Source organism: Mobula birostris, chromosome 6 (assembly GCF_030028105.1).
Source record: "Mobula birostris isolate sMobBir1 chromosome 6, sMobBir1.hap1, whole genome shotgun sequence".
NCBI lineage: Eukaryota > Metazoa > Chordata > Chondrichthyes > Myliobatiformes > Myliobatidae > Mobula > Mobula birostris.
Genome location: NC_092375.1, coordinates 167791256 through 167817477, shown reverse-complemented (window position 1 = coordinate 167817477; position 26222 = coordinate 167791256). Strand labels below are relative to the sequence as shown.

Here is a 26222-nt window from a genome sequence, read left to right as displayed (position 1 = left end):
AATCTAGCTATATCGTTACCAGCAATCATTTTGTTTTGAGCGGAGCAGTTAAGTACGATAATAAACTTAGATGTAACCTAAAAGGCTACAACATCACTGGGTAAGCTGCTGTAAAGTGATACTGAAGAGGGGTACTAGCTGCCTGTTGTGAAATGGGGTATAGGCCAGACTGTCAATATCGTAGACCATTCAACTCATACAAACGTGTCCGCCACGATCAAAAATCAGACCAAGGTCACTCCCTGCTGATCAAAGCTGGGTACTTCGAAATTGTGTGCAACACTTGATTCTCGGAATGGAATGAGCTCGATCACGAACCCGATGCAGTTGAGAGCATCTCGATCCCACCCCAGGACACGACGGCCGGGGAGCGTCGCCATATTAACGAATAAGGTCTGCGAACACACCCACCCGCAAAACACCCGAGCACCACCGACACAACCGCCACCTGAATTAATTCCCAAAATAAACGGCACTCCGATCATTTCTGACAGCAGTACGAGCCATCACAATCTCCGTTTAACGTTGTTTACAAACTTACCACAGGGGCTAATTCCTACTCACTACCAATCGTGCGAGATCGGGCCAGAAATCGCGAGGCTCGGCGCCGTGCGTCACGAAAATCACGTGACGGCGGCGGCCGCCGGAGAGGTCTCTGCGCAGACTCCGCTCCTGCTGTTCTTCAAGTATCACTCCCACGCCGTCCTATTATATCAAACTAAGGCAAGCAAAGGTGGGGACGGAAATTCAACACGAAGGTGATGGAAACTATTTCGTGCCGGCGTTAAATGCCTCTCTCCTTATTTTCAGTGGGAAACCTGGCAAGAAAGTGCATCGGCGGAGAGGATACAAAAGTCAGGAGTAGGCAGCTTGCTGAGGGATAGGTTAATGGGGTTAAAAATTGTTTTTTTTGTGTGTGTGATGCGGGAAAAGTAATAACACACGAGAGGAAGTTGAGATCGGCACTCACGGGGATAAAATTTTCGATCAACTTACATATGGGTCAGGAAGTTGAGTGGTCTGCAGGGTCAGTTCAGTGGGAAAAGTGAAAAGTGCGTTTAAAATGATGGCAGTTGTGAATTTTGGAGTGTTCTGATTTCAAAAGACATTCTTCCTTGGAAGAACTCAACTGGTCAAGCAGCGTCTATCAAGGGTTTCGATTCGAGACCCTGCAACACAGTCCAGGTGCTTGATATACTGAGTTCCACAAGTGTGTTTTCCCCCACTCGGTATTCACGCACCTGCAATCTCTTGTCTTCATTATCCTATCTGATAGGTGAGAGTGAATTTTTTTTAATTACTAATTTTTTATTGCAACACCAACAAATTACATTCAATACAACCAATTGCCAATTATATTTTGACTGTTTAACCCAGCCACCCCCCAACCTTCATCACCATCCCCCCTTCACTCCTCTCCCCCCCCCACCAACCAACTGAATAGTAGTGCATACACAGATACAGCATTCCTATTTTAACAAAAGATCTTTTAAGTTAGATTATCAAATTTGTCCACATTAAGATTGTTTGTAAGTTGATGTAAGTTCCAGGTAAGAAATGTCCAAAAAGCTCCGAAGTCAGTGAGTATTTGAAATATCATGGGGAGGTTTCCAACGCTGGACTACAATCTTCTTAGCTGCAGTCAGACTTTGTGTGTTTTTTTTCCCATAAGGGAAAGGTGGGAGTCATCATTTAGAAGATGTTTCTAATTTATCTGTATTGCTCATCTTCCCCTGGATCTGTTGTTGTAAGTTGCTGGAGGAGCCCTGAGTTACCCCCTTCCCACCCCCCCCATTCAACCCCTTAACATCTGTGAGTGTCACTTAGCAATGTCGGACACTTAACATTAACCGCCCCCCTCTAGCACCAACAAATTAGAAAGGCAAAGCAGTTCTCATAGACAATCATATCAAAGGGGCAAGAAAAAAAACCTGGACAAACCCATTAACCTATATAATTAAAACCATTTCCATCACAAATATAGTATAATACAATCGAGACCCCAACAGAACTCTTGCGAGAAACTGTTGCTTTAATAGACCGTCGCTTAGCGATGGCGCCAGTGACATCTTATCTGGTGCCCAGGAACATAATCAAGTCTACTGGAGACATAACGTTCTAAAGTTATTCAGAACAAACTGCTGTTTTTCAGCTTCATTCTTTATGAAGTATGACATTTGGGTATATTGAGTATCACCTTAGAAAGCAAAAGATAAAAAGTAAATCTAGGTGGACTTTTATCACCTTACCATGTTATCCTTGTAGTAGCAAGTTAACTGAGCCATTACCTTAAAACTCTGACCTGCAATAGTCGGAAACAAATTGGCCCCCTAATTAACTAAATACAAAAGTGCAACGAATGACTTTCCAATAAAAGAATAACCAGAAAACTTCACACCTAGGACGTTAACTTGCCCGTGCCTGTTAGGTTGCGCATACAGGCTGGTCCGAGCTCTTAATGCAGTTCCATCTCCTCCCGAGGGGCATATGGATTTTGCCAAGGGCCGCCTTCCATATCTCCCAGCACCGATGATTTCAGAGCTTCTTTCGCTTCCTCTGCCGAGTTAAATGATATCTTCATGCCCTTGATATTCACTCTCGTGAGACTGAATTTTGCGGTCACACTTCAGTTTACTGGTTTAGTCCAGTTACATTAAACCAAAAGAAACCTTTTAAAATCAATTAGATATTTTCCTATACTCTGTTCTGATTGATTTGTTGGAGTAGGCATTACTCTGCCGAAATTTGTTATGTTTTGACAGCCAAAATGTAATTTGACCCTTGGCCAAAGGAACTTCCTTGAACTTTTTTCCTTATAACTCAGCTCCATGTTTGAAGTGATATCAACTTGCTTTCCTTTGCAGTTCTATCTAACCTATTTGGAATACTGTGTTCAATTCTGGCTGCTACATTGCAGGAAGGATGTAGCTACTTCAGAGGGAGAAGAGGGTCACCAGGATGTTGCTTAGATTAGAAGGTATTAGATATAAAATGGACATACTTGAATTGTTTTCTTTGGAGGTAGGCTGAGGGGCAAACTGATAGAACTACAGTATGTAAAATTGAGGTAGGATGGATGGTGAGTCTTTTTAACAGGATGAAAATGTAAAATACGAGAAGGCATAGGTTTAAGATGAAAAGAGCAAATTGTGATGAAGACATGATGCTTTTTTCTGAAAACAAAACAGGATTGTAGGTGTCCAGAACACACTACCAGGATATGTGGTAGAAACAGATATGATAGCATTGTTTAAGCAGCATTTAGACAAATATGTGAACAGGCAAGGAATAGAGGGATATAGAGTGAGTTTAGATTGGCATTGTGAGCTGAAGGGTTTGTTCCTGTGCTCTCTTGTTCTATCTATCTGACATGTTATCGATTTCCGGTGACTTCTGATTACTTCATCTTTTTGGTTCAGAAACATAGAAACATAGAAAATAGGTGCAGAAGTGGGCCATTCGGCCCTTCGAGCCTGCACCGCCATTTATTATGATCATGGCTGATCATCCAACTCAGAACCCCGCCCCAGCCTTCCCTCCATACCCCCTGACCCCCGTAGCCACAAGGGCCATATCTAACTCCCTCTTAAATATAGCCAATGAACTGGCCTCAACTGTTTCCTGTGGCAGAGAATTCCACAGATTCACCACTCTCTGTGTGAAGAACTTTTTCCTAATCTCAGTCCTAAAAGGCTTCCCCTCTATCCTCAAACTGTGGCCCCTCGTTCTGGACTTCCCCAACATCGGGAACAATCTTCCTGCATCGAGCCTGTCCAATCCCTTTAGGATCTTATACGTTTCAATCAGATCCCCGCTCAATCATCTAAACTCCAACCAGTACAAGCCCAGTTCATCCAGTCTTTCTTCATATAAAAGTCCTGCCATCCCAGGAATCAATCTGGTGAACCTTCTTTGTACTCCCTCTATGGCAAGGATGTCTTTCCTCAGATTAGGGGACCAAAACTGCACACAATACTCCAGGTGTGGTCTCACCAAGGCCTTGTACAACTGCAGTAGTACCTCCCTGCTCCTGTACTCGAATCCTCTCGCTATAAATGCCAGCATACCATTCGCCTTTTTCACCGCCTGCTGTACCTGCATGCCCACTTTCAATGACTGGTGTATAATGACACCCAGGTCTCGTTGCACCTCCCCTTTTCCTAATCGGCCACCATTCAGATAATAATCTGTTTTCCTATTTTTGCCACCAAAGTGGACAACTTCACATTTATCCACATTAAATTGCATCTGCCATGAATTTGCCCACTCATCCAACCTATCCAAGTCACCCTGCATCCTCCTCACAGCTAACACTGCCACCCAGCTTCGTGTCATCCGCAAACTTGGAGATGCTGCATTTAATTCCCTCATCCAAGTCAATAATATATATTGTAAACAACTGGGGTCCCAGCACTGAGCCTTGCGGTACCCCACTAGTCACCGCCTGCCGTTCTGAAAAGGTCCCGTTTATTCCCACTCTTTGCTTCCTGTCTGCTAACCAATTCTCCACCCACACCAATACCTTACCCCCAATACCATGTGCTTTAAGTTTGCACACCAATCTCCTGTGTGGGACCTTGTCAAAAGCCTTTTGAAAATCCAAATATACCACATCCACTGGTTCTCCCCTATCCACTCTACTAGTTACATCCTCAAAAAATTCTATGAGATTCGTCAGACATGATTTTCCTTTCACAAATCCATGCTGACTTTGTCCGATCATTTCACCGCTTTCCAAATGTGCTGTTATCACATCCTTGATAACTGACTCCAGCAGTTTCCCCACCGACGTTAGGCTAACCGGTCTATAATTCCCCGGTTTCTCTCTCCCTCCTTTTTTAAAAAGTGGAGTTACATTAGCCACCCTCCAATCCTCAGGAACTAGTCCAGAATCTAATGAGTTTTGAAAAATTATCACTAATGTATCCACTATTTCTTGGGCTACTTCCTTAAGCACTCTTGGATGCAGACCATCTGGCCCTGGGGATTTATCTGCCTTCAATCCCTTCAATTTACCTAACACCACTTCCCCACTAACATGTATTTCGCTCAGTTCCTCCATCTCACTGGACCCTCTGTCCCCTACTATTTCTGGAAGATTATTTATGTCCTCCTTAGTGAAGACAGAACCAAAGTAATTATTCAATTGGTCTGCCATGTCCTTGCTCCCCATAATCAATTCACCTGTTTCTGTCTGCAGGGGCCCTACATTTGTCTTTACCAGTCTTTTCCTTTTTACATATCTATAAAAGCTTTTACAGTACGTTTTTATGTTCCCTGCCAGTTTTAGAAACATAGAAAATAGGTGCAGGAGTAGGCCATTCGGCCCTTTGAGCCTGCACCGCCATTTATTATGATCATGGCTGATCATCCAACTCAGAACCCCGCCCCAGCCTTCCCTCCATACCCCCTGACCCCCATAGCCACAAGGGCCATATCTAACTCCCTCTTAAATATAGCCAATGAACTGGCCTCAACTGTTTCCTGTGGCAGAGAATTCCACAGATTCACCACTCTCTGTGTGAAGTAGTTTTTCCTAATCTCGGTCCTAAAAGGCTTCCCCTCTATCCTCAAACCGTGGCCCCTCGTTCTGGACTTCCCCAACATCGGGAACAATCTTCCTGCATCTAGCCTTTCCAATCCCTTTAGGATCTTATACGTTTCAATCAGATCCCCCCTCAATCTTCTAAATTCCAAAGAGTACAAGCCCAGTTCATCCAGTCTTTCATCATATGAAAGTCCTGCCATCCCAGGAATCAATGTGGTGAACCTTCTTTGTACTCCCTCTATGGCAAGGATGTCTTTCCTCAGATTAGGGGACCAAAACTGCACACAATACTCCAGGTGTGGTCTCACCAAGGCCTTGTACAACTGCAGTAGTACCTCCCTGCTCCTGTACTTGAATCCTCTCACTATAAATGCCAGCATACCATTCGCCTTTTTCACCGCCTGCTGTACCTGCATGCCCACTTTCAATGACTGGTGTATAATGACACCCAGGTCTCGTTGCACCTCCCCTTTTCCTAATCGGCCACCATTCAGATAATAATCTGTTTTCCTATTTTTGCCACCAAAGTGGATAACTTCACATTTATCCACATTAAATTGCATCTGCCATGAATTTGCCCACTCATCCAACCTATCCAAGTCACCCTGCATCCTCTTAGCATCCTCCTCACAGCTAACACTGCCACCCAGCTTCGTGTCATCCGCAAACTTGGAGATGCTGCATTTAATTCCCTCATCCAAGTCATTAATATATATTGTAAACAACTGGGGTCCCAGCACTGAGCCTTGTGGTACCCCACTAGTCACCGCCTGCCATTCTGAAAAGGTCCCGTTTATTCCCACTCCTTGCTTCCTGTCTGCTAACCAACTCTCCACCCACACCAATACCTTACCCCCAATACCGTGTGCTTTAAGTTTGCACACTCATCTCCTGTGTGGGACCTTGTCAAAAGCCTTCTGAAAATCCAAATATACCACATCCACTGGTTCTCCCCTATCCACTCTACTAGTTACATCCTCAAAAAATTCTATGAGATTTGTCAGACATGATTTTCCTTTCACAAATCCATGCTGACTTTGTCCGATCATTTCACCACTTTCCAAATGTGCTGTTATCACATCCTTGATAACTGACTCCAGCAGTTTCCCCACCACCGACGTTAGGCTAACTGGTCTATAATTCCCCGGTTTCTCTCTCCCTCCTTTTTTAAAAACTGGAGTTACATTAGCCACCCTCCAATCCTCAGGAACTAGTCCAGAATCTAACGAGTTTTGAAAAATTATCACTAATGCATCCACTATTTCTTGGGCTACTTCCTTAAGCACCCTGGGATGCAGACCATCTGGCCCTGGGGATTTATCTGCCTTCAATCCCTTCAATTTACCTAACACCACTTCCCTACTAACATGTATTTCGCTCAGTTCCTCCATCTCACTGGACCCTCTGTCCCTTACTATTTCTGGAAGATTATTTATGTCCTCCCTAGTGAAGACAGAACCAAAGTAATTATTCAATTGGTCTGCCATGTCCTTGCTCCCCATAATCAATTCACCTGTTTCTGTCTGCAGGGGACCTACATTTGTCTTTACCAGTCTTTTCCTTTTTACATATCTATAAGAGCTTTTACAGTCCATTTTTATGTTCCCTGCCAGTTTTCTCTCATAATCTTTTTTCCCCTTCCTAATTAAGCCCTTTGTCCTCCTCTGCTGAACTCTGAATTTCTCCCAGTCCTCAGGTGAGCCACTTTCTCTGGCTAATTTGTATGCTTCTTCTTTGGAATTGATACTATCCCTAATTTCTCTTGTCAGCCACGGGTGCACTACCTTCCTTGATTTATTCTTTTGCCAAACTGGGATGAACAATTGTTGTAATTCATCCATGCAACCTTTAAATGCTTGCCATTGCATATCCACCGTCAATCCTTTAAGTGTCATTTGCCAGTCTATCTTAGCTAATTCACGTCTCATACCTTCAAAGTTACCCCTCTTTAAGTTCAGAACCTTTGTTTCTGAATTAACTATGTCACTCTCCATCTTAATGAAGAATTCCACCATATTATGGTCACTCTTACCCAAGGGGCCTCTCACGACAAGATCGCTAATTAACCCTTCCTCATTGCTCAAAACCCAGTCCAGAATAGCCTGCTCTCTAGTTGGTTCCTCGACATGTTGGTTCAAAAAACCATCCCGCATACATTCCAAGAAATCCTCTTCCTCAGCACCTTTACCAATTTGGTTCACCCAATCTGCATGTAGTTTTTATTTCTTCTTAATGCTTTTGCAATACATTTGGGTACTTGAGCACAGACCCTATTAAGATGCTCCTCCTTTCTCACAGCTATTTTTGAACATCTTTATGGAAAATACATCTTCTTGATTTTTGCATTAAATTTAGTTTCTGATGGTTGAAACCTTACCTCCCCCCACCCTTGCATAAGATCTTAAAATAACAATCTCTATGGATAAAACAAAGGAGGAAGTTGAAAGCTGATTAATAATTTGCACTGTGTTTTTAAATGCAAAACTGTGGAAATTTAAGAATGGTGGTCCTAATACTATACTCTAAGATCTAACAATCTTCATTCATGCTGTGAGCTTTTGTAAGTGCCTCACCTTCCAAATGTTTTAACACCTTAGTTCACTAGAGTCCACCTGGCATCTCACTTCTTCAAAACAAAGAAATTCAGAGTCTCATTTTAAATCTATACTAACAATATTGTACCTTCAAATTGCTTCATTAAATAATGCACACAGAATGCTGGAGGAACTCAGCAGGCCAAGCAGCATCTATGGAAAAAAAAAGTACAATCGACATTTTGGGCCGAGATCCTTCGGCAGGACTGCAGGAAGGGTCTCGGCCCGAAACATTGACTGTACTTTTTTCAATAGATGCTGCTTGGCCTGCTGAGTTCCTCCAGCATTTTGTGTGTGTTTCTTGGATTTCCAGTATCTGCTGATTTCCTCTTGTTTGTTGCTTCATTAAATAAATTTATTTTACATATCCATAGTAATCATCTAATATGTTATGCACTTGCACTCTCAGGCAAAAAAAAAGTTTTACTAGTATATGGATTTATTGAAACATGATAAAAGATGTGAAGCATATGCTTTATGAACTCCCAACATCAATGACAGCCAATGAAATAATTACATTTGCACATATTTAGACCATTCTTCCCATTCAATATAATTTTACATAGCAAATAAAATGAGAAAAGCAACCATTAAACAGAAGAGTCCCATAGCTTCAGATAGCGCAAATCCAAGGATAGCATACGAGAACAACTGCTGTTTCAGAGAAGGATTTCTAGAGAAAAAAATAAAAAAAATATTATTAACATTCTAATATCTAATAATCTGAATTTAACACTGAAAATAGCAAAGTTACAGTTTATTTATTTTGGGCTGCCAATGATCATATAAAAAAGATGGCAGGATATTATTTCAGAAAGTTGGACAGAAGTAGTCTCAAATTCAGATATCCTATTATGATCTTAGTCTGTTTTCATACATTTAATTGTACAAAACCATGATATTAACAAAATATGTAGCCCCAAGACCCAAGAAATGATATGGAAAAGCTTGAGAATCAAAGCCTTAATAACTTTTTTTTTCAGTAAACAGTCCCCAAAAAACAAGACTATCTCACTTGTGTCTGCATTAAAATAGATGATGGTCTTACCTGTGCTGCTATTTCAATAATGGGAGTGACCGAAAGACCGTATACCTTGAAATTCCCATGAATAAATTGCTTTTGTGTAAAATACCTTGAGATAAAATGTCTAGATTTTCTTTAAGGGAAGTTAAACGTAACACTACAAAAGTATTTCAGAAGAGACTTCATGTAATACACATTCATGGTTTGCTAGCATGACATTACAGGTAGACGGGGCTATGAAGAAGACATTTAGCTCACTGATAACCATGGCATTCAGAGATGGGATGTTATGTTGCAGTGTACAGAATGTTGGTGCTTAGAGTATTGTGTACAGTTTTGGTTACCCTATTATAGGAAAGACCTTATTAAATTGGAAAGAATGCAGAGAAGATTAAAGAGGATGCTGCCAGGACTTGAGGCACTGAGTTATAGGGAGAGATTGGACAGGTTCAGACTTCATTCCTTGGTACATAGGAGATTGAAAAGTGACCTTATAAAATAAAATAACTAAGGGCTTATAACAGGTAATGGCATATTGTCTTTTTCCCAGGGAAGTGGAACTAAAAATAGAAGGCATAGGTTTAAGGTTGGAGGTGAAAGATTTAGAAGGGACCACGGCAGTGCATGTGTGGAATGATTTGCCAGAGAAAGTGGTTGAGGCTGAAACAGTAATATTTGAAAGTCATTTATTTAAGTACATGGATAGCATATATAGGGCTATAGGCCAAAAGTAGGCAAATGAGACTAGCTTGATGGACACCATGGATGAGCTGGGTTGAAGGGTCCGATTCCATGCTGTTATTATACGATGATTCCAAGTTTCAAATCATATTATTTTCCCAGTTACACTATGATTTTTCCTCTAAATTAACAATTTGCTTGGGGCTGTGAGGAAAACGAGTTGATATTTGAATATGAAGGCTGAAAAAATGGAGAGGAGTGGAGCACATGAACATTGGGAAATGATTTTGGAAATGAAACTGGTTTTACAAGAATGAAGGCCTGTAGGACTGGATTTAAGGTGATTGAAAAAGTGGCTATTAATGTCAGAATGAGAGTAAGAGAATGAAAAGTGAAAAATGTACATTTGTGTGAAAAATGAGATGATGAAAGGTGTTCAGATTTTCACTTTTAGTTCATTAATCTTTTAATATGCCAGCAGAAGATGCCAATGCAGTTAATCAGGAGGTGGCAACTATTCGGCTTCATTCAGCTCCATTCAGTTTTCTTCAAAGTTAATTGAAATAAGGTATTCTCAATAATTTCAACTTCTTTTATAGTACAAACGTATATATTTGGATGAATGAGGATAGCTTTCTCAGCTCGTTGTCTCCAATTGCCCTTCAAATACTTCATCCTTCCTATAATATAAAGCCTTTTTAAAAAAAAACTTTAATAAAAAAGTGTTTGCCATTCGCCAGTTGATTTATTAAAGGAGTGAGATACATTTTCCATTAATGGTCAATAAATTATGCTACAAATATTTATTATGCTTTTGCATTCTTAAAATAACATTTATATTGATTAATATAACATGTCAGATGGAATTTTGAGGTCACTGTGGCAGATCATCAGATGAATCAATGTAAAATCAACCTGTGAAAATGATCACCTTATTTTCATGTTACTGGTCTTCAGTAATATGCGAATCATTTTCATATCTTTAATTTCTACATATTTTACCTTATTCTTCTTGTTCTGACAAATTAGTGCTGTATCTTGGATTTGGTGATTATCTTCACAATCCAAGATCACTAAGACTAATAAAGATTATATGATGCCTACTTGAAATTTTAAAAAGTCGACAGATTGTGAAAGTGGAAGAAATGTAAGCTCCATTGTATGTTGATGCTTTGAGAGAATGCGTGAAGAATGAATTGACCAATAAGAGAAATGATGGATTTGATATTTTTCATAATTTTCCTTGTGACAACAAAAGTGACCATTCAACCAACCAATCAAGTCTATGCCAGAACTTAGAGCATTCCTATTTCTCCCACTCTGCCCTACACAAGTCACTTAAGCTGGAGGGATACAAAAGTACTATAAATGGCATTTGTATTAGGGAAAGGGGAAAATAAGGCAGTCAGTCATGATTCATAACCCAAATATCCTTGTGTAGAAGTTGATGAAGTATTTGTTGCAGTGTGCCAGTGAATCAAATATCACCAAATAAGGTTTCAGCACCATCAGGAGTGAAGAAAAAACTTCCAAAATAAAAAAAAATGCGCTCTTAAAAAGTATTATACTTGTAACATAATGCAGCAAGTGTTAAATGGTCAATTGCAATAGTTATTTCTCACACAAAATTCCATAAGGTGTTTATTGATTTGCCAGTTTTCAGTGGTGCTTGCTTAGGAAGACATTTAAGTTTCTAAAAAGAACATTCTGCTCCTCAAGCAGTGACAGCCTAATTGGACCAAAAGATAGATGACTCGGTCCTTGATTTAACAGCTTGATGCAAGATTTGCATTTTTCACAATGAATAAAACTAATATTGCAGTCGAGTGTATGTTTAGTTTATAGGTTAAAATTCAATGTCAAATATTTGAAGCACAGCTTCCCAATCTAAACATTGAAGTGTTATTAGCAAAGTGAAATTAAGTTGACAATGCAAATTCTAGAACTTAAAACTTGATATAAAAAAAAATGTTTTGAGGTACTGCTCTGAAAAACACAATTATCACAAGACCAGAAAATGAATAAGGATACTATTATCCATGGAGTTGCTTCAAATGAAGAAAATTGATGTCCTTGAGTGGCCCAGTTCAGAGTCCTGACCTTAACCTGATTGAACGTCTCTGTCAAGACCTCAAGATTGCTGTTCACTGCCACTCCCAAACTAACCTGGCAAAGCTTGAACAATTTTGCAAAGAGAAATGGGCGAATCTTGTTCCATCACATTGTGCAAAGCTAATGGCTATAATAGCTTCGAGAGGTGGTTCAACTAAGCACCAAGCAAAGGGGATGAATACTTTCGAAGTGCTGACAATTCAGTTTTTAAATTTTTAGTCTTTCATGCTTTATAATTTTCCCTGTGTTTTTTTTGGGCTTGACTGTGAAAAAAGGAGTATGTGATTCACAAATAAAACATTTTCCCAGTTAAATTGATCAAAATCCCTGGTTAAAATACTCTTGTGTGAACAAAAGGTTGACTACTTTTGCAAGGCAGTATATATTTTTATTAATTTTACCTTACACTTTTTACCTACACAACTACTTATCAGCTTTACATTACTGGTAACACATTTAAATTTAAATTTAATGATTAAAATTTCAATGCTTTACCAATTGCTTGGGCCCGTAATCAAAGCAAATATCCCAATAGTAATGTAATTACGTTTCACTGCTAGACATACTAGTTATATTTAAAAAAGTTTGTAATCATAAACTTGAACTATCTTAGTAGGAGTTACAATGCCTTGGTAACATCCAGCTCATAACTATACTAGTTCTCATTACTTCAATATTAAATTACTTTAAGTGGGTCAGTTATAAAGTTACATTCACATATAGCACTAAAACAAATCCTACATCATCAAGAAAAACACTGCAATTTGTTACAATCTCCTGTATTCAAATAAAGTGGTTCAAATAAATATTTCCAGTAGAATGGTGCCATTAAGTGGAGACTTGTGTGCAGCTTTGATGGGAATCATCAAATATTCCCATTTAGACCCTCTACAGCTGAAATCCAGTCACAGCCATGGATACTTCAGTAAGCAGCATCGTTTTAAGGTGTTTAAAACATCCAATGATACTCAAAAATCGATACCTCAGATGGCAGACATGGGTTGCGAGTGCACTTCTCCTTTAAGAAAATGGAAGTGGGGATGCCCTGCCAGCCTACAAGTGAAATGCAGAAGCTTTAGACTTCCACTCCCAACTACCTTGCTGGTGAATATACAGTCTCTGGAAAATAAAATTGAAGACCTCAGAGCAAGATTGCTGCACCAGACTTAAGGGATTGCTGTGTACTTTTCTTCACAGGGCTACCCACGCCATATTGGACACAATGCTGCAGCCTGATGGTTTCATCATTTTCTGTAAAGACAGGACAGCTCATTCTTTTAAAAGGCAGAGGAGGAAGAGTATTTTTTATGATTAACTCATCATGGTGCATAAATCTGTCTTGGTTCTGCTCATGTGACCTGACATCAGAGGTCAAATGTCGTCCGTTTTATCTGCTGAGGATGTTTTCTGCCGTTATCCCGGAAGCGATGTACATTCCACCTCAGGCCAACATCAAGCAGGCACTGAAGGAGCTGAGAATGTAATCAGTAGGCACGAAACTGTGCACTCTGATGCCTTCAACCAGGCCAGCTTGAAAAAGTCTCTGAACAACAACAACAACCAACATCTCATTTGTGGAACCAGAAGAGATAACACCTGACCATTGTTGTACTACCAACAAGAATGCTTACTGTGCCATCCCATGCCCATGTTTTGGCAAGTCCAATCATCTGGTTATACTTCTATTCCCAGTGTATAGAGAGAGACTAAAGGTGGCAGCACCAGTGTTGAGGACCAAGAAGGTACGTTCAAGGGAGACAGAGAAGCACTTACAAGACTGCTTGAGTCAGTGGTCTGGATGATATTCAGGGATTCACTGGAATCTGAAAGAATATGCCACAGTTATCACTGACTTCATCAAAATCTATGTAGATGAGTCTGTGTCTTCAAGAACACACTGGATATACCCAAACCAAAATCTGTGGATCAACCAGGAGATTCCTGGTCTATGGTATTCAAGACCAGTGATCCAGAACTTTACGAGGTCCAGGTACGACCTACGGAAGGCTATTTTAAGGGTGAATAAACAATTCTGATTGAGTTTACAGACAGAATCAGATGCATGTCAGCTCTGGCAGGGTTTGTAGGCCATTACTTCCTGTAAAGCAAAACCTAACCATGAATGGCCATGATGCTTCACTCCCAGATGAGCTCAATGCATTTTATGCATGCTTTGAAAGGGAGAATAAAACCACACCTGCGCAAGTCCCTGCAGCATCTGGTGATCTCGATCCCAGAAGCCAATGTCAGAACAGCTTTCAAGAGGATAAACCCTCACAAGGTGTCAGGCCCTAATGGTGTACCTGGTAGGGCTCTGAAAACCTGTGCCAACCAACTGGTGAGAGTGTTCAAGGTCATTTTCAATCTCTCACTGCTGCAGTCGTAGGTTCCCACCTACTTCAAAAGGGTGACAATCATACCAGCACCCAAGAAGAGCAGGGTGAGCTGCCTCAATGACCATCACCCAGTGCACTCGCTTCTACTGTGATGAAGTGTTTTGAGAGTTGGTCATGGCCAGAATCAACTGCTGAAGCAGAACCCTGGACCCGCTGCAATTTTCCTATTGCCACAATAGGTCTACAGTGGATGGGATCTCACATGCTCTCCGCTCGGCCTTGCATCACCTGGACAATTGTAATACCCATGTTAGGCTGCTGATTATTGACTACTGCTCAACATTTACATATTACTATTTAATTATTTATGGTGCAACTGTAACAAAAAACCAATTTCCCCGGGATCAATAAAGTATGACTATGACTAAAACACAATCATACACCCAGTTCTAATCAACAAGCTCTAAAATTGGCCATCTGTACCTCCCTCTGCAAATGGATCCTTGACTGACATAATGGGCAACCATAGTCTGTACAGATTGGAAGTAACATCTCTTCCTTGCTGACAGTCAACACTGGCGTTCCTCAAGAATGCATGTCCAGCCCAATGCTCTACCCTCTCTACACCCACAATTGTGTGGCTAGGCAAAGCTCAAATGGTGACAAGGAAGCAGAACAGATCAGCTGCTTGAATGGTGTTGCAGCAACAACTTTCCACTCAATGTCAGTAAGATCAAGGAACTAAATGTGAAGAGTCATAGAGCCATAAAAAGTGCAGCACAGAATCAACCCCTTTGGCCCATCTTGTCCATGCCAAACCACTTAAACTGCCTAATCCAATTGACCTGCACACGAACCGTAACCCTCCATACCCCTACCATCCATATACCTATCCAAACTTAACTTAAATCTTGAAATTGAGCTTGCACGCACCACCTCACTGGTAGCTCATTCCAAACTTTTGCGATCCTGAGTGAAGAAGTTCCCCTCATGTTCCCCTTGAACTTTTCACCCTTAACCCATGACCTCTAGTTGTAGTCCCACCCAACCTCATCTTGAATGCTGAGCAACTGAACCATTTTGACCAACCTCCCACGCAGGGCCTTGTCAACTGTCCACTCCAACAATGGCCGCTCTTCCTATTTCTAACCTCAGTAGCACATGGCATCAGTAGCAAACCTGAGATCACAACTCTGGAAGTCCAGCCTTTTAACTTGGCACTCAACTCCCTGAACTCAGTTTGCAGAACCTCGTCAATCTTCCAACCCATGTCATCAGTACCTACATGGGCTATGACCTCTGGCTGCTCATCCTGCCACTTAAAAATGCGGAGGACTTGATCAGAGATATTCCAGACCCTGGCACCCTGGAGGCAATATACCATGTGGGAATCTCATTTTCATCCACAGAACCTCCTTTCTGTTCCCTTAACGAGTCCCCTATCACCACACTCGCCTCTTCTCTCCCCTTCGCTAGGTCAACCCCCGACAGTATCCAACCTATTGTTGAGGAGGATGGCCACAGGGGTACTCTGCACTGGCTGTTTAACTTCTTTCCCCTTTCTGTTACCCAGTCTCCAGTACCCTGCACCTTGGGTGTAAGTACCACTCTATATGTCATATATCTATTACCCCCTCAGCCTCCCAAACGATCTGGAATTCATCCATTTCCAGCTCCAACTGCTTAACATATAGTGTGAGAAGCTGTTGGTGGATGCACTTCTTTCAGGTTAAGTCATCAGGGACACTGGAGGTCTCTCTGCCTTCTCACATCCCGCAAGAGAAGCATTGAACTATCTTCCCGGGACCCTTACAGTTCTAACTGTACAAATATAAAGAAGGAAAACTAACTAGTAAATGGGGAGGAAAAAAATCTACCTACAGCTTTTTTGCCTTTTTTCACTCAAGCCTCTCCTCATTGAAGCCTCAAAATCCCCACTCTTTAACACTGTCCACTCCAACAATGGCCACTCCGCTTGCCCCTGCCTTATTTTAATTTGTTCGTGCCAATCAATTCCAATCACTGATTGGCTGCTTCTCAAAACACCACTGCCGCGAATTGATTCAGGAAGGGGAAGTTGAGGGAAACAAACCAGTCCTCATCGAGGGGTCAGAAGTGGAAAGCGTGAGCAATTTCAAGATCCTGGGTCTCAACATCTCTGAAGATCTATACTGGGCCCAATATATTGATACAATTACAAAGAAGTCATGACAGCTGCTATATTTCATTTTGAGTTTGAGGAGAATTGGTATGTCACCAAAGATACTTGCAAATTTCTACAGATGCGCTATGGAGAACGTTCAAGCTAGTTACATCACCATCAGGTGTGCAGAAACCACTGCACAGGATTGGAAAAAACTGCAGAAAGTTGTAAACTCAGCCAACTCCATCATGGGCACTAGCCTCCCCAGCATCGAGGACACCTTCAAAAGGCAATGCCTCAAGAAGGTGGCATCCGTCATTAATGACCTCATTACCCAGGATGTGCCCTCTTCTCATTGCTATCAAGGAGGCGGCATAGGAGCCATTAGAACCACGATTCAGGAACAGCTTCGCTTAGCCATCAGACTTATGAATTTCCTCACTATTTTTTACTCTCTTCCTATATACAGTACTTCCTGTAATTTATAGTTATGTATTGCAATGTACCACTGCTGTAAAACAAAAGACATATGCCAGTAATATTGAACTTGATTCTGAATCAGCAATATACCACCACCTGTGGGCACCAAGCTTCAACAACATTTTGGAGCTCAGAATATATAATTGACAGTACAAGGAGTGATTGATAAGTTCGTGGCCTAAGGTAGAAAGAGATGAGTTACTAACTTCAAACTTTCTGCATAATCACTCAAATAGTTGAACTGCATGTGCATGCAACGAGAGCTGTATAACTCATCTCCTTCTACCTTAGGCCACGAGGTTATCGATCACCCCTGCTGTTGGACCACTTTCTGGAGGTCCAAGATGCTGACTTCTACAAAGAAGGGATCCGTATGCTCCACAGCCACTGGACTAAGTGTGTAAATGAAGGAGGGAGCTATGTTGAAAAATAAATGTGCTAGGTTTTCTAAATTTGACTCCTTCTACCCTAGGCCACGAACTTATCAATCACATCTCGTATTTTGGTGGTCTGCTTTGTAACATCATTATTTTAATGTTATACACATAAGGATCAGTTTAAAAAAGCATGTTGATAGTACCCTTATAGTTTACATTATAATGCAATTTTTCTTCACAATAATCTGGAACCTGAGCATTTTGTTGATTAATATTACCTGGCATAGCCAATAATTAGGCTACCAAAAACTGTTCCAATACCAGCTCCAGAACCAGCCACTCCTACTGTGGCCGCTCCAGCACCAATAAACTTTGCAGCAGTGTCAATATCCTGGGTTGTAGCACTGGTCTGGAAATCTCGGAGAATTTTCTGCATAAATAAATCTTTGCCTTGACTCCTCAAAAGTGCAGTGTTTTCCTGGAATTTATTCAGAAATAAACATTTAAAGAAATTTTAGTTTATTGTTTCCTTTGAGTTATAAAACATTATTTGAGTATTGTTGGGAGTAACACATCCATATCCACATTTATGACTGACCATTTCTGTACTTTTAATACATGAATTGTTATTGAAACATCCACAAAGGACATTTGAACCTCAGAGATTATTCAGAGGAATTACACCTACCTAGCTTAAAGAAAAGTACATGACCCCAAACTTAATTGATTTCAAGTTTACCAAGGTTCGTTGATATTGTAATCTGCCTAATTCTACCTTGACTTGCACAAATTTGGCTAACGACTGTCTTCTCTAGTAATGGAGACCACAGGAAGAAACCGAGATTAAGCATCCAATCAGAACAGTATTGAAATGACACCCATTCCGAATTCATCGCATTTAGTTTTCCGCAAAGTAATATGTTCTTGGTATGAATGTGACTTTGTCTCTACAAGGACAAAAATCACTATCAAATTTGTCATGGACAGATTAATCTGCAACTGGTAGGTTTATCCTGCATCAGTTCAGAGTCAGCCAGCTTACTTAGTAGAGTTTCTATCTGGCTACTCTTGACAATGGGTATTAAACTCTTCTACCCATAGTACACTTTATGCAGTTGCTAATCTCATATCTTGTTCTATGTGTTACTAATCATGGAAAACTCCTGATTTATTACACAAGGGAGGACAGTAAATCGTAATAATCAGATTTTATTGTCTTTGTTCTACACAAAACCATGAGACTTCATCAGGTCTGAAAACAGGGCTGAGTACACCCAAAGGCATGCAACTGTGACATGTGTCTTTACCTCTGATATATCTTGTGAGTGGGACAGGATGTTTAGACAAAAATCATAAGACTTTTCAGTAGGATTTGGCAGGTTCAACTGACTTTGCTATCCCCAAATCCTATGCCCAGGTAGAAATTTTCAACTATGTCAGTTCTACTGTCAAATTTACCCACATCAAATCCTGGATATTGTTCAAATACAAACAGAATGATATTAAACTCTTCAAGGGACATCACCGAATTACCTGCAATTACATGAAATAATCGTTGACAGATGAACAAAACCTTGGTCATGAGAGGTAGGTTTTAAGAATTGTTGTGAAAAAGCAAAAGGGTTTAGGACCCAAGCAACACAGTTCGTGGCCAATGATAAAGCAAACAAACCCTGGGATAGGTAATCTACCTGAAATGGAAGCCCACAAAGATGTTACGGACTAAATCAAATTATGGAGATAGAGAGGAGCAAAGCCAAGCTGCAAATTTTAGTAATCACAATGCTGCCACACAAGGAACTCACATTGGTTGCTAAACACAAGGGATGAAGGGTGAATGAAACTTCATGTGAGTTAGGACGCAGATAATTGAATGTTGGAGCAGCTCATTTATAAAAGTGAAGAGTCAGGAAAGCACTGGAATAATTTAATCTAAAGAAATACCTTTATCTAAAGAAAACAAAGTTGTGTTTGAGGGTTCAAATAACAGGCAAGTGCTGGAGGAACTCATTGGGTCAGGCAGCATCTGTAGAGGGAAATAGATGAGTTAATGTTCTGGTTCAAGGCCCTTCACCTGGACTGAGAGTAGAGCAGAGTTGGCCAGTATAAAGTGGAGTGGAGCAAGAAATGGCAAGCAGTAGGTAGACTCAGGTGAGGAAGAATGATAGACAGACTGAGAAGGGAAGAGTGGAAATTGAGAGGCTGGGAAGTCAAAGATGGAGGATGCAGAGAGCTGCTGTTGATGGAATCTGATAGGAAAGGAGCGTGTGATAGCATTGATTGCATCATTATTGGAAGCAATGGGCTCAGGAATAGAGAAAAAAAATGAGATGAATAGCTTAGTTTTGGGCCAACTTTGTTTATGGTCTGCTTTAGCCTCAGAGCTGCAGCTTAGAACTAGGGCACTTTTGAGTTTCAAACCATTTCACGGGTTAAATGTCACATAAATAAAGTATCAGATAATGCAACCAATGGATACAGTTAGTTGAGATATGAGAAACTAGAAAGTTGGGTGGGAGTAGGGGGTTAAAAGTGAGGTTCGTGACTTTGTATATGATGTTTTAAAAATATAGTATAGGTCATAACCATTCAGGTCTAAACATCATACAAATAATAAAGCTTGTTAACCTACTTTTCCAGACTGACCCACTGGTTTGTACATCAATGACACAGAAAGTGGTCTAGAAAGAGGTGCGGCTCCATTGCGAACCTAGTTAGAAAAAAAAAGACAAAAAAAACTCTGAATGACTTTGTCAACATTTTTTAAATGACTCAGCAAGGCAATGTATTCATTTCTTGGAACTAATATGCAGATTACTTGAGAAAGTAAGGAGGCACGGGATCCAAGGGGACATTGCTTTGTGGATCTAGAACTGGCTTGCACACAGAAGGCAAAGAGTGGTTGTAGACAGGTCATATTCTGCATGGAGGCCGGTGACCGGTGGTGTGCCTCAGGGATATGTTCTGGGACCCTTACGCTTTGTGATTTTCATAAATGACCTGGATGAGAAAGTGGAGGGCTGGATTTGTAAGTTTGCGGATGACACAAAGGTTGGGGGTGTTGTGGATAGTGTGGAGGGCTGTCGGAGGTTACAGCTGGACATTGATAGGATGCAAAACTGGGCTGAGAAGTGGCAGATGGAGTTCAACCCAGATAAGTGTGAAGTGGTTCATTTTGGTAGGTCAAATATGATGGCAGAATATCGTATTAATGGTAAGACTCTTGGCAGTGTGTAGGATCAGAGGGTTCTTGGGGTCCAAGTCCATAGGATGCTCAAAGCAGCTGTGCAGGTTGACTCTGTGGTTAAGGCATACAGTGTATTGGCCTTCAGCAATCATGGAATTGAATTTAGGAGCAGAGAGGTAATGTTGCAGCTATATAGGACCCCACTAGGAGTACTGTGCTCAGTTCTGGTTGCCTCACTACAGGAAGGAAGTGGAAACCATAGAAAGGGTGCAGAGATTTACAAGGATGTTGCCTGGATTGGGGAGCATGCCTTATGTGAGTGAACTCTGCCTTTTCTCCTTGGAGAGGTGACCTGATAAAGGTGTATAAAATTATGACAGGCATTGATCATGTGGATAGTCAGAGGCTTTTTCCCAGGGCTGAAATGGCTGCCACAAGAGGGCACAGGTTTAAGGTGCTGGGGAGTAGGTACAGAGGAGATATCAGGGGTAAGTTTTTTTAAAACGCAAAGAGTGGTGAGTGCGTGGAATGGGCTGCCGGCAACGGTGGTGGAGACGGATACGATAGGGTCTTTTAAGAGACTTTTGGATAGGCACATGGAGCTTAGAAAAATAGAGGGCAATGGGTAACCCTGGAAATTTCTAAGGTAGGGACATGTTCAGCACAATTTTGTGGGCCAAAGGGCCTATATTGTGCTGTAGGTTTTCTATATTTTCAAAAAATTTTATTCAACAAATGCTCATTTTGTCAAGCTAATGGTGCCAAATTGAATGGCAGAGCTGAAAAGGAGCTAGATGGCCTACTCCTGCATGAATTGTTAAATTAAGTGTTGGAACTAAACATGAGGTGGTGTTGCAAGTTTATAGGTGCAGATCCGATCAGTTCATTATGATTAAAAGTAAAATGTTTGGGTTCTAGTATATGTTCGACAGCCACTAACACACCGCAAAACACACAAAATTCGCATGACTTTTCGAATTACTTACAAGGACAGACAAATGTTGAGTCCCAGTTAAATGTACTAAACCCAAGCCAAATGACCTACAGCTACCGCGGCACTTCGTTAATGCCAAGATGGTTAACCTCCCCAAACGCTCGGTCATGCGGAAACCTGTCTTACTAATATTAATCAATATTAACTGAATAATGTGTTTCAAATTCCTAATCGAGGTCTAATTCAAATCCCAGGCCCGAGAACATTGTTCATTCAGAGCGAAGAGGTGAGGCGAGGGGCAGCGTTCCCGAATCGAAATACTGTATTGTACAAGGCCGACGGAACGGGCACTGACAGTCGGTCAGGGATAGGGCAACGATTCGATCATCACTTACCGCTGCTGCGGCCAACCACGACACTTTTGAGCAGGCAAACATGATAATGGCGGAATCCGAAAAGATAGACGATCACTAGCCGAGATATGTAGGTAACGCTCGACGTTACGTTTTTCTTTCAAAAGTTAGCCGCACAAATGGCAGTCAATCTCGTTTTTACTTGGTGCGCCTCCTGTTACGGCGGCGCAGGCGTGTTAATGTACTCCGGCGATCACCCGGATAGGACAAAGACCATCGAAGGTCAACTGCGGGACGTAATGTCCCATATCTTGGTTCTACCGTATTCGGAGGCCAAATGCTAAAGTTTTAATAACATTAAAAAATACTCAGTATTCAGAAATTGTTTGAATTGAAAAAAATATGTAAAGGTTTTCCTCAGTTCAATCTGTGCTATGTGGGTAGTTTTGTGGAAAAAATATTCAAAATATGTTTTTGCAGATTAAATATGAAAGAATTTCATATTATTTATCAAAATTTATGGGTAAGTGGTTTCAAAAAGTTTTGTAAAAACGTGAATAAATGTTTTTGATTTATCACATCTGGTTAAATTTCCCAAAATGGTTATCGTCTGTAAAATTCACTGAAACGTTTTTGGAAGTCCTTGTTGGGAACAAGGTCAATTATTGTTAAAATACTGGAAAAGATTGCAAAAAAACCCCCAAAAGAATTAGAAGGACAATGCAGGCAGCAGGAAGGATTGAGCAGGCTTAAAGGTCTAAGAAAGGTTTTTAAAAGTCGGAAGGAACGTATTCAATTCTCCAATGGAGCTGATATGGTGAAGCTCTTTCCATCTGCAACTGTCAACAAATTGAAAGGACTTGTCTAGCACAGTGGGCTGACTTTACTTAATTTGTAGAAACTAAACAAAACTATTTTATTGAAGGAACGAGTTAGTGTGAGTCAAAAAAAATCACAGTTTGTATCTGATTTTAGTTATCATTCTTTACACTTTGCATCGCCAATACAAATAAATATTGAATAAGGCCTCAGAGCACTGACCAGCTCTGGAGGTGAGTCCTGGCAACGTAGTGGTTTGTCTGCCAGTGGAATTTTAAACTCTAAATTTACCTGTCTTTGTGATATGAATACCTTTGAAGAAGGTTATTATGGTGTTAAGAGTGATTTTTGGGTTTAGGGTAGTGGTCCCCAACCACCGGGCTGCAAAGCATGTGCTACCAGGCTGCGAGGAAAATATATCAGTCAGCTGCACCTTTCCTCATTCCCTGTCACGTACTGTTGAATTTGAACATAGGGTTGCCAACTGTCCCGTTCCCGTATATTGGGCCAAATTGGTTTGTCCCATATGGGACTGCTCTTGTCCCGTATTTCCCCAGCTAAGGTAGAGCATCCCTATGAAACCGTTCGTAAGCGGAAATTGTGTAAAGCGAAGAAGCAATTACCATTAATTTATATGGGAAAAAATTTTCAGCGTTCCCAGACCCAAAAAATAACCTACCAAATCATACCAAATAACACATAAAACCTAAAATAACACTAACATATAGTAAAGCAGGAATGATATGATAAATACACAGCCTATATAAAGTAGAAATAATGTATGTACAGTGTAGTTTCACTTAACAGAGTTGAGAAGATTAAACCAAACCAAATTGTAGAAAAAAATCGGCAGGTACACACATGCGCACCCATGTGCCCGCGCAAGGCTTCATGGTCATGGTTGTCTTTCTCGGGGTAAACACAAGAGTCCCATATTTGACTGCTACTTTCGTGCCCTATTTGGGAGTGAGAAAGTTGGCAACCCTGACTGTAAAAGACATTTTGAGATGAGTTTAACCCTACTTGAACACCACCCCACCCTCTGTCGGCCAGTCCGCAAGAATATTGTCAATATTAAACCGGTCCGCGGTGCAAAAAAGGTTGGGGTCCCCTGGTTTAGGGCATATACATTTAGCAGTTGACTTTGGCTACCAGTCTTCACATCTGAAAATGTATTGTGCATTTAATTTGGAGTGCAGCTCTTAACACTGGGTTCCTAAAAGCTGTGAATCCCAGTTCAAACAATGCTGATAGAAATTCATTTGGATGTCTGTGGTGTGGGTGTGAATCAGGGGGTGTGAAGGTCAAAGAAAGCACTTTCCATAAGTTGTAAATATGGGGTTATCCTTTGATGTTTGGCACATAAAGTATCGAGCCCTACGTTGGGCCAGTGAAACCTTTCCATTGAAAGCGTCTCCATACGTTGCCTGCTGTACCATGTTTTGTCTAATAAAGAAGCTGCTTTGTATCTACCAGGAATTTTCTCTGGTGACTTCACTCACGCAATAACAATGGAAACATAGTAGGAGGCCATTCGCCTCATCAAATCCAAGATGGCTACCAGTAGAGCAGTCCCACATCTCTTCCATGTAATGAGTATTTTTATATCCTTGCAGCTCAGGTTAGGGTGATGCCTTCAGGTTTGGGAGATGCAGTTGAAGAGGCCTTAGTAAAAGTGCAATAGTACTGAAGGGGGTGAACATTAAGGATGGAAGACTGGTGCCTTTTTATTTGGTGTAATATTAAGATTTTTGAGTGCCATCAGTGCCACACTTAACCAGGCAAGAGGAGATTTCCAAAACATACATCAAGTATTTTTATAGATATGGAAAAGCTTGATGAATCAGAGGTGAGCCACCAATCTCTGACTTGCTCTTGGAGTCCCTGAATTTATCTGACTGGTCAAATTAGGTTTCTGACCATTTGTGGCTCTCATGAGGTGGATGACATTGAAGTTCATGATAGTAATATCACTGAATATGAAGGATTGATAATTAGATGTTTTCTTATTTGGGATGGCTATTGTTATTGAATATCACAAAGGTTACTTACCATATATCGTGTGAACAGAAAATGTTGGAAAGTGCTGAAGAATATATCAATGGTATCTCATTCAACCGATGGAATTGGTTCCGCTTTTTATCACCAGCCGTACCTGGGTAATTTTAGATATTGTTGGATAGATGCCAGTATTAAGTTGTACTCAGCAGCTTAACTAGAATTCCGTCTATTAGCTGGAACACATCTTCACATTGCAAACAAATATTATCAGAAGCTTAGCTTTTGCTTTATAACCAATTATCTTAGCCATTCCTTGAAACCACGTGGATGAAATATATTCCTGGGAAATTGATATTTGTGAGAGTAGAGTCCCCAGGAAGAAGTCACAATGGATCACTTGGTATTTGGATGAACACCACTTGGATGAATATAATTGCAAATAATCTTGTAGGTTTTAAAGCTGCCTCATTCCACTGACCCACTGGACCATTCATGACCATATGGTAGGACTGTGGTCAGTTTCATTGATTGGGGGATTACGTAGTGCTGTCCAATGTACATTGCTTTCACTATTTATCATGCATAAAGTTCTCTACTGAAGATAGTTCCAGATTGACAAACCATTTTTAGATATTCCTATTGCAGCTCCTGGTATATGTACTCCTCAATGAATTAAGGTTGAATTACTGCCCAAGTTATAATGATAGATAACTCTGACTCCATTTACAAGTTTGCAGATGACACCTTATCAAATAATGGCAAGTCAGAGTACGGGAACAAGATAGAAGATAAAGAGCTTTGTAACATGGTGATAATAACCTTTCCTTCAATGCCAGCAAAACAAAGGTCATTGACTTCAGGAAGGGGGGTAGTGCACATTATCCAGTCTGTATCAATGGTGATGAGGTTGAGATGGTTAAGTTTTTTAAGTTCCTAAGAGCATACATTACTATCAGCCTGCCGGGCTCAACCACTTAATAATGGACGCTGCCTTTCTGAGACACTGCTCCCTAAAGATGTCCTGAGTACTTTGTAGGCTAGTGCCCAAGATGGAGCTGACTAGATTTACAACCTTCTGCAGTTTCTTTCAGTCCTGTGCAGTAGCAACCCCCACCCCCATACCAGACAGGGATGCAGCCTGTCAGAATGCTCTCCATGGTACAACTAGAGAAGTTTTTGAGTGTACTTGTTAACTTGCCAAATTTCTTCAAACTCCTAATAAAGTATAACCACCGTTTAGCCTTCTTTATAACTACATTGAGACCAGGTTAGATCCTCAGAGATCTTGACACCCATGAACTTGAAGCTGCTCACTCTCTCCACTTCCGATCCCTCTATGAGGATTGGTTATGTGTTCCTTCATCTTACCCTTCTGGAAGTCCAAAATTAGCTCTTTTGTATTACTGACATTGAGTGCCAGGTTGTTGCTGTGGCACCGTTCCCCTAGTTGGCATATCTCACTCTTGTACGCCCTCTCACCACCACCTGAGATTCTACCAACAATGGTTGTATCATCAGCAAATTTATAGATGTTATTTGAGCTATGCCTAGCCACATGGTCATGTGTATATAGAGAGTAGAGCAGTGGGCTAAGCACTCACCCCTCAGGTGCGTCAGTGTTGATCATCTGCGA

General features: G+C 40.9%; 2 protein-coding genes and 1 long non-coding RNA gene across 9 annotated transcripts in view; 1 reads left to right on the top strand and 2 right to left on the bottom strand.

The window, feature by feature from the left end:
- Window positions 1–611, bottom strand: part of atf2 (activating transcription factor 2) — a 147565-nt gene extending 146954 nt beyond the window's left edge. For 2 of the 7 annotated variants that reach the window (XM_072261829.1, XM_072261824.1), the window contains exon 1: window positions 542–605. The gene's annotated coding sequence lies outside the window, so the exon portion shown is untranslated. Of the gene's footprint in view, window positions 1–541 lie in introns of all 7 variants that reach the window. The other 5 variants (XM_072261826.1, XM_072261825.1, XM_072261828.1 and 2 more) reach the window with 4 other exon arrangements.
- Window positions 612–712: 101 nt separating this feature from the next.
- On the top strand, window positions 713–21999 carry LOC140199558 (uncharacterized). Its single transcript, XR_011886447.1, has 3 exons — window positions 713–758; window positions 10329–10415; window positions 21671–21999. It is a non-coding gene; the product is annotated as an uncharacterized lncRNA (long non-coding RNA).
- Window positions 8570–22005, bottom strand: LOC140199557 (ATP synthase F(0) complex subunit C3, mitochondrial-like). The gene is made up of 4 exons (XM_072261823.1): window positions 21812–22005; window positions 19928–20005; window positions 17574–17773; window positions 8570–8815 (listed from the first exon to the last, which is right to left on the bottom strand). Exons 1-4 carry the CDS (start codon window positions 21851–21853, stop codon window positions 8701–8703), a joined length of 435 nt encoding a protein of 144 aa, XP_072117924.1. The 5' UTR covers window positions 21854–22005; the 3' UTR covers window positions 8570–8700.
- Between the last annotated feature and the right edge of the window lie 4217 nt (window positions 22006–26222).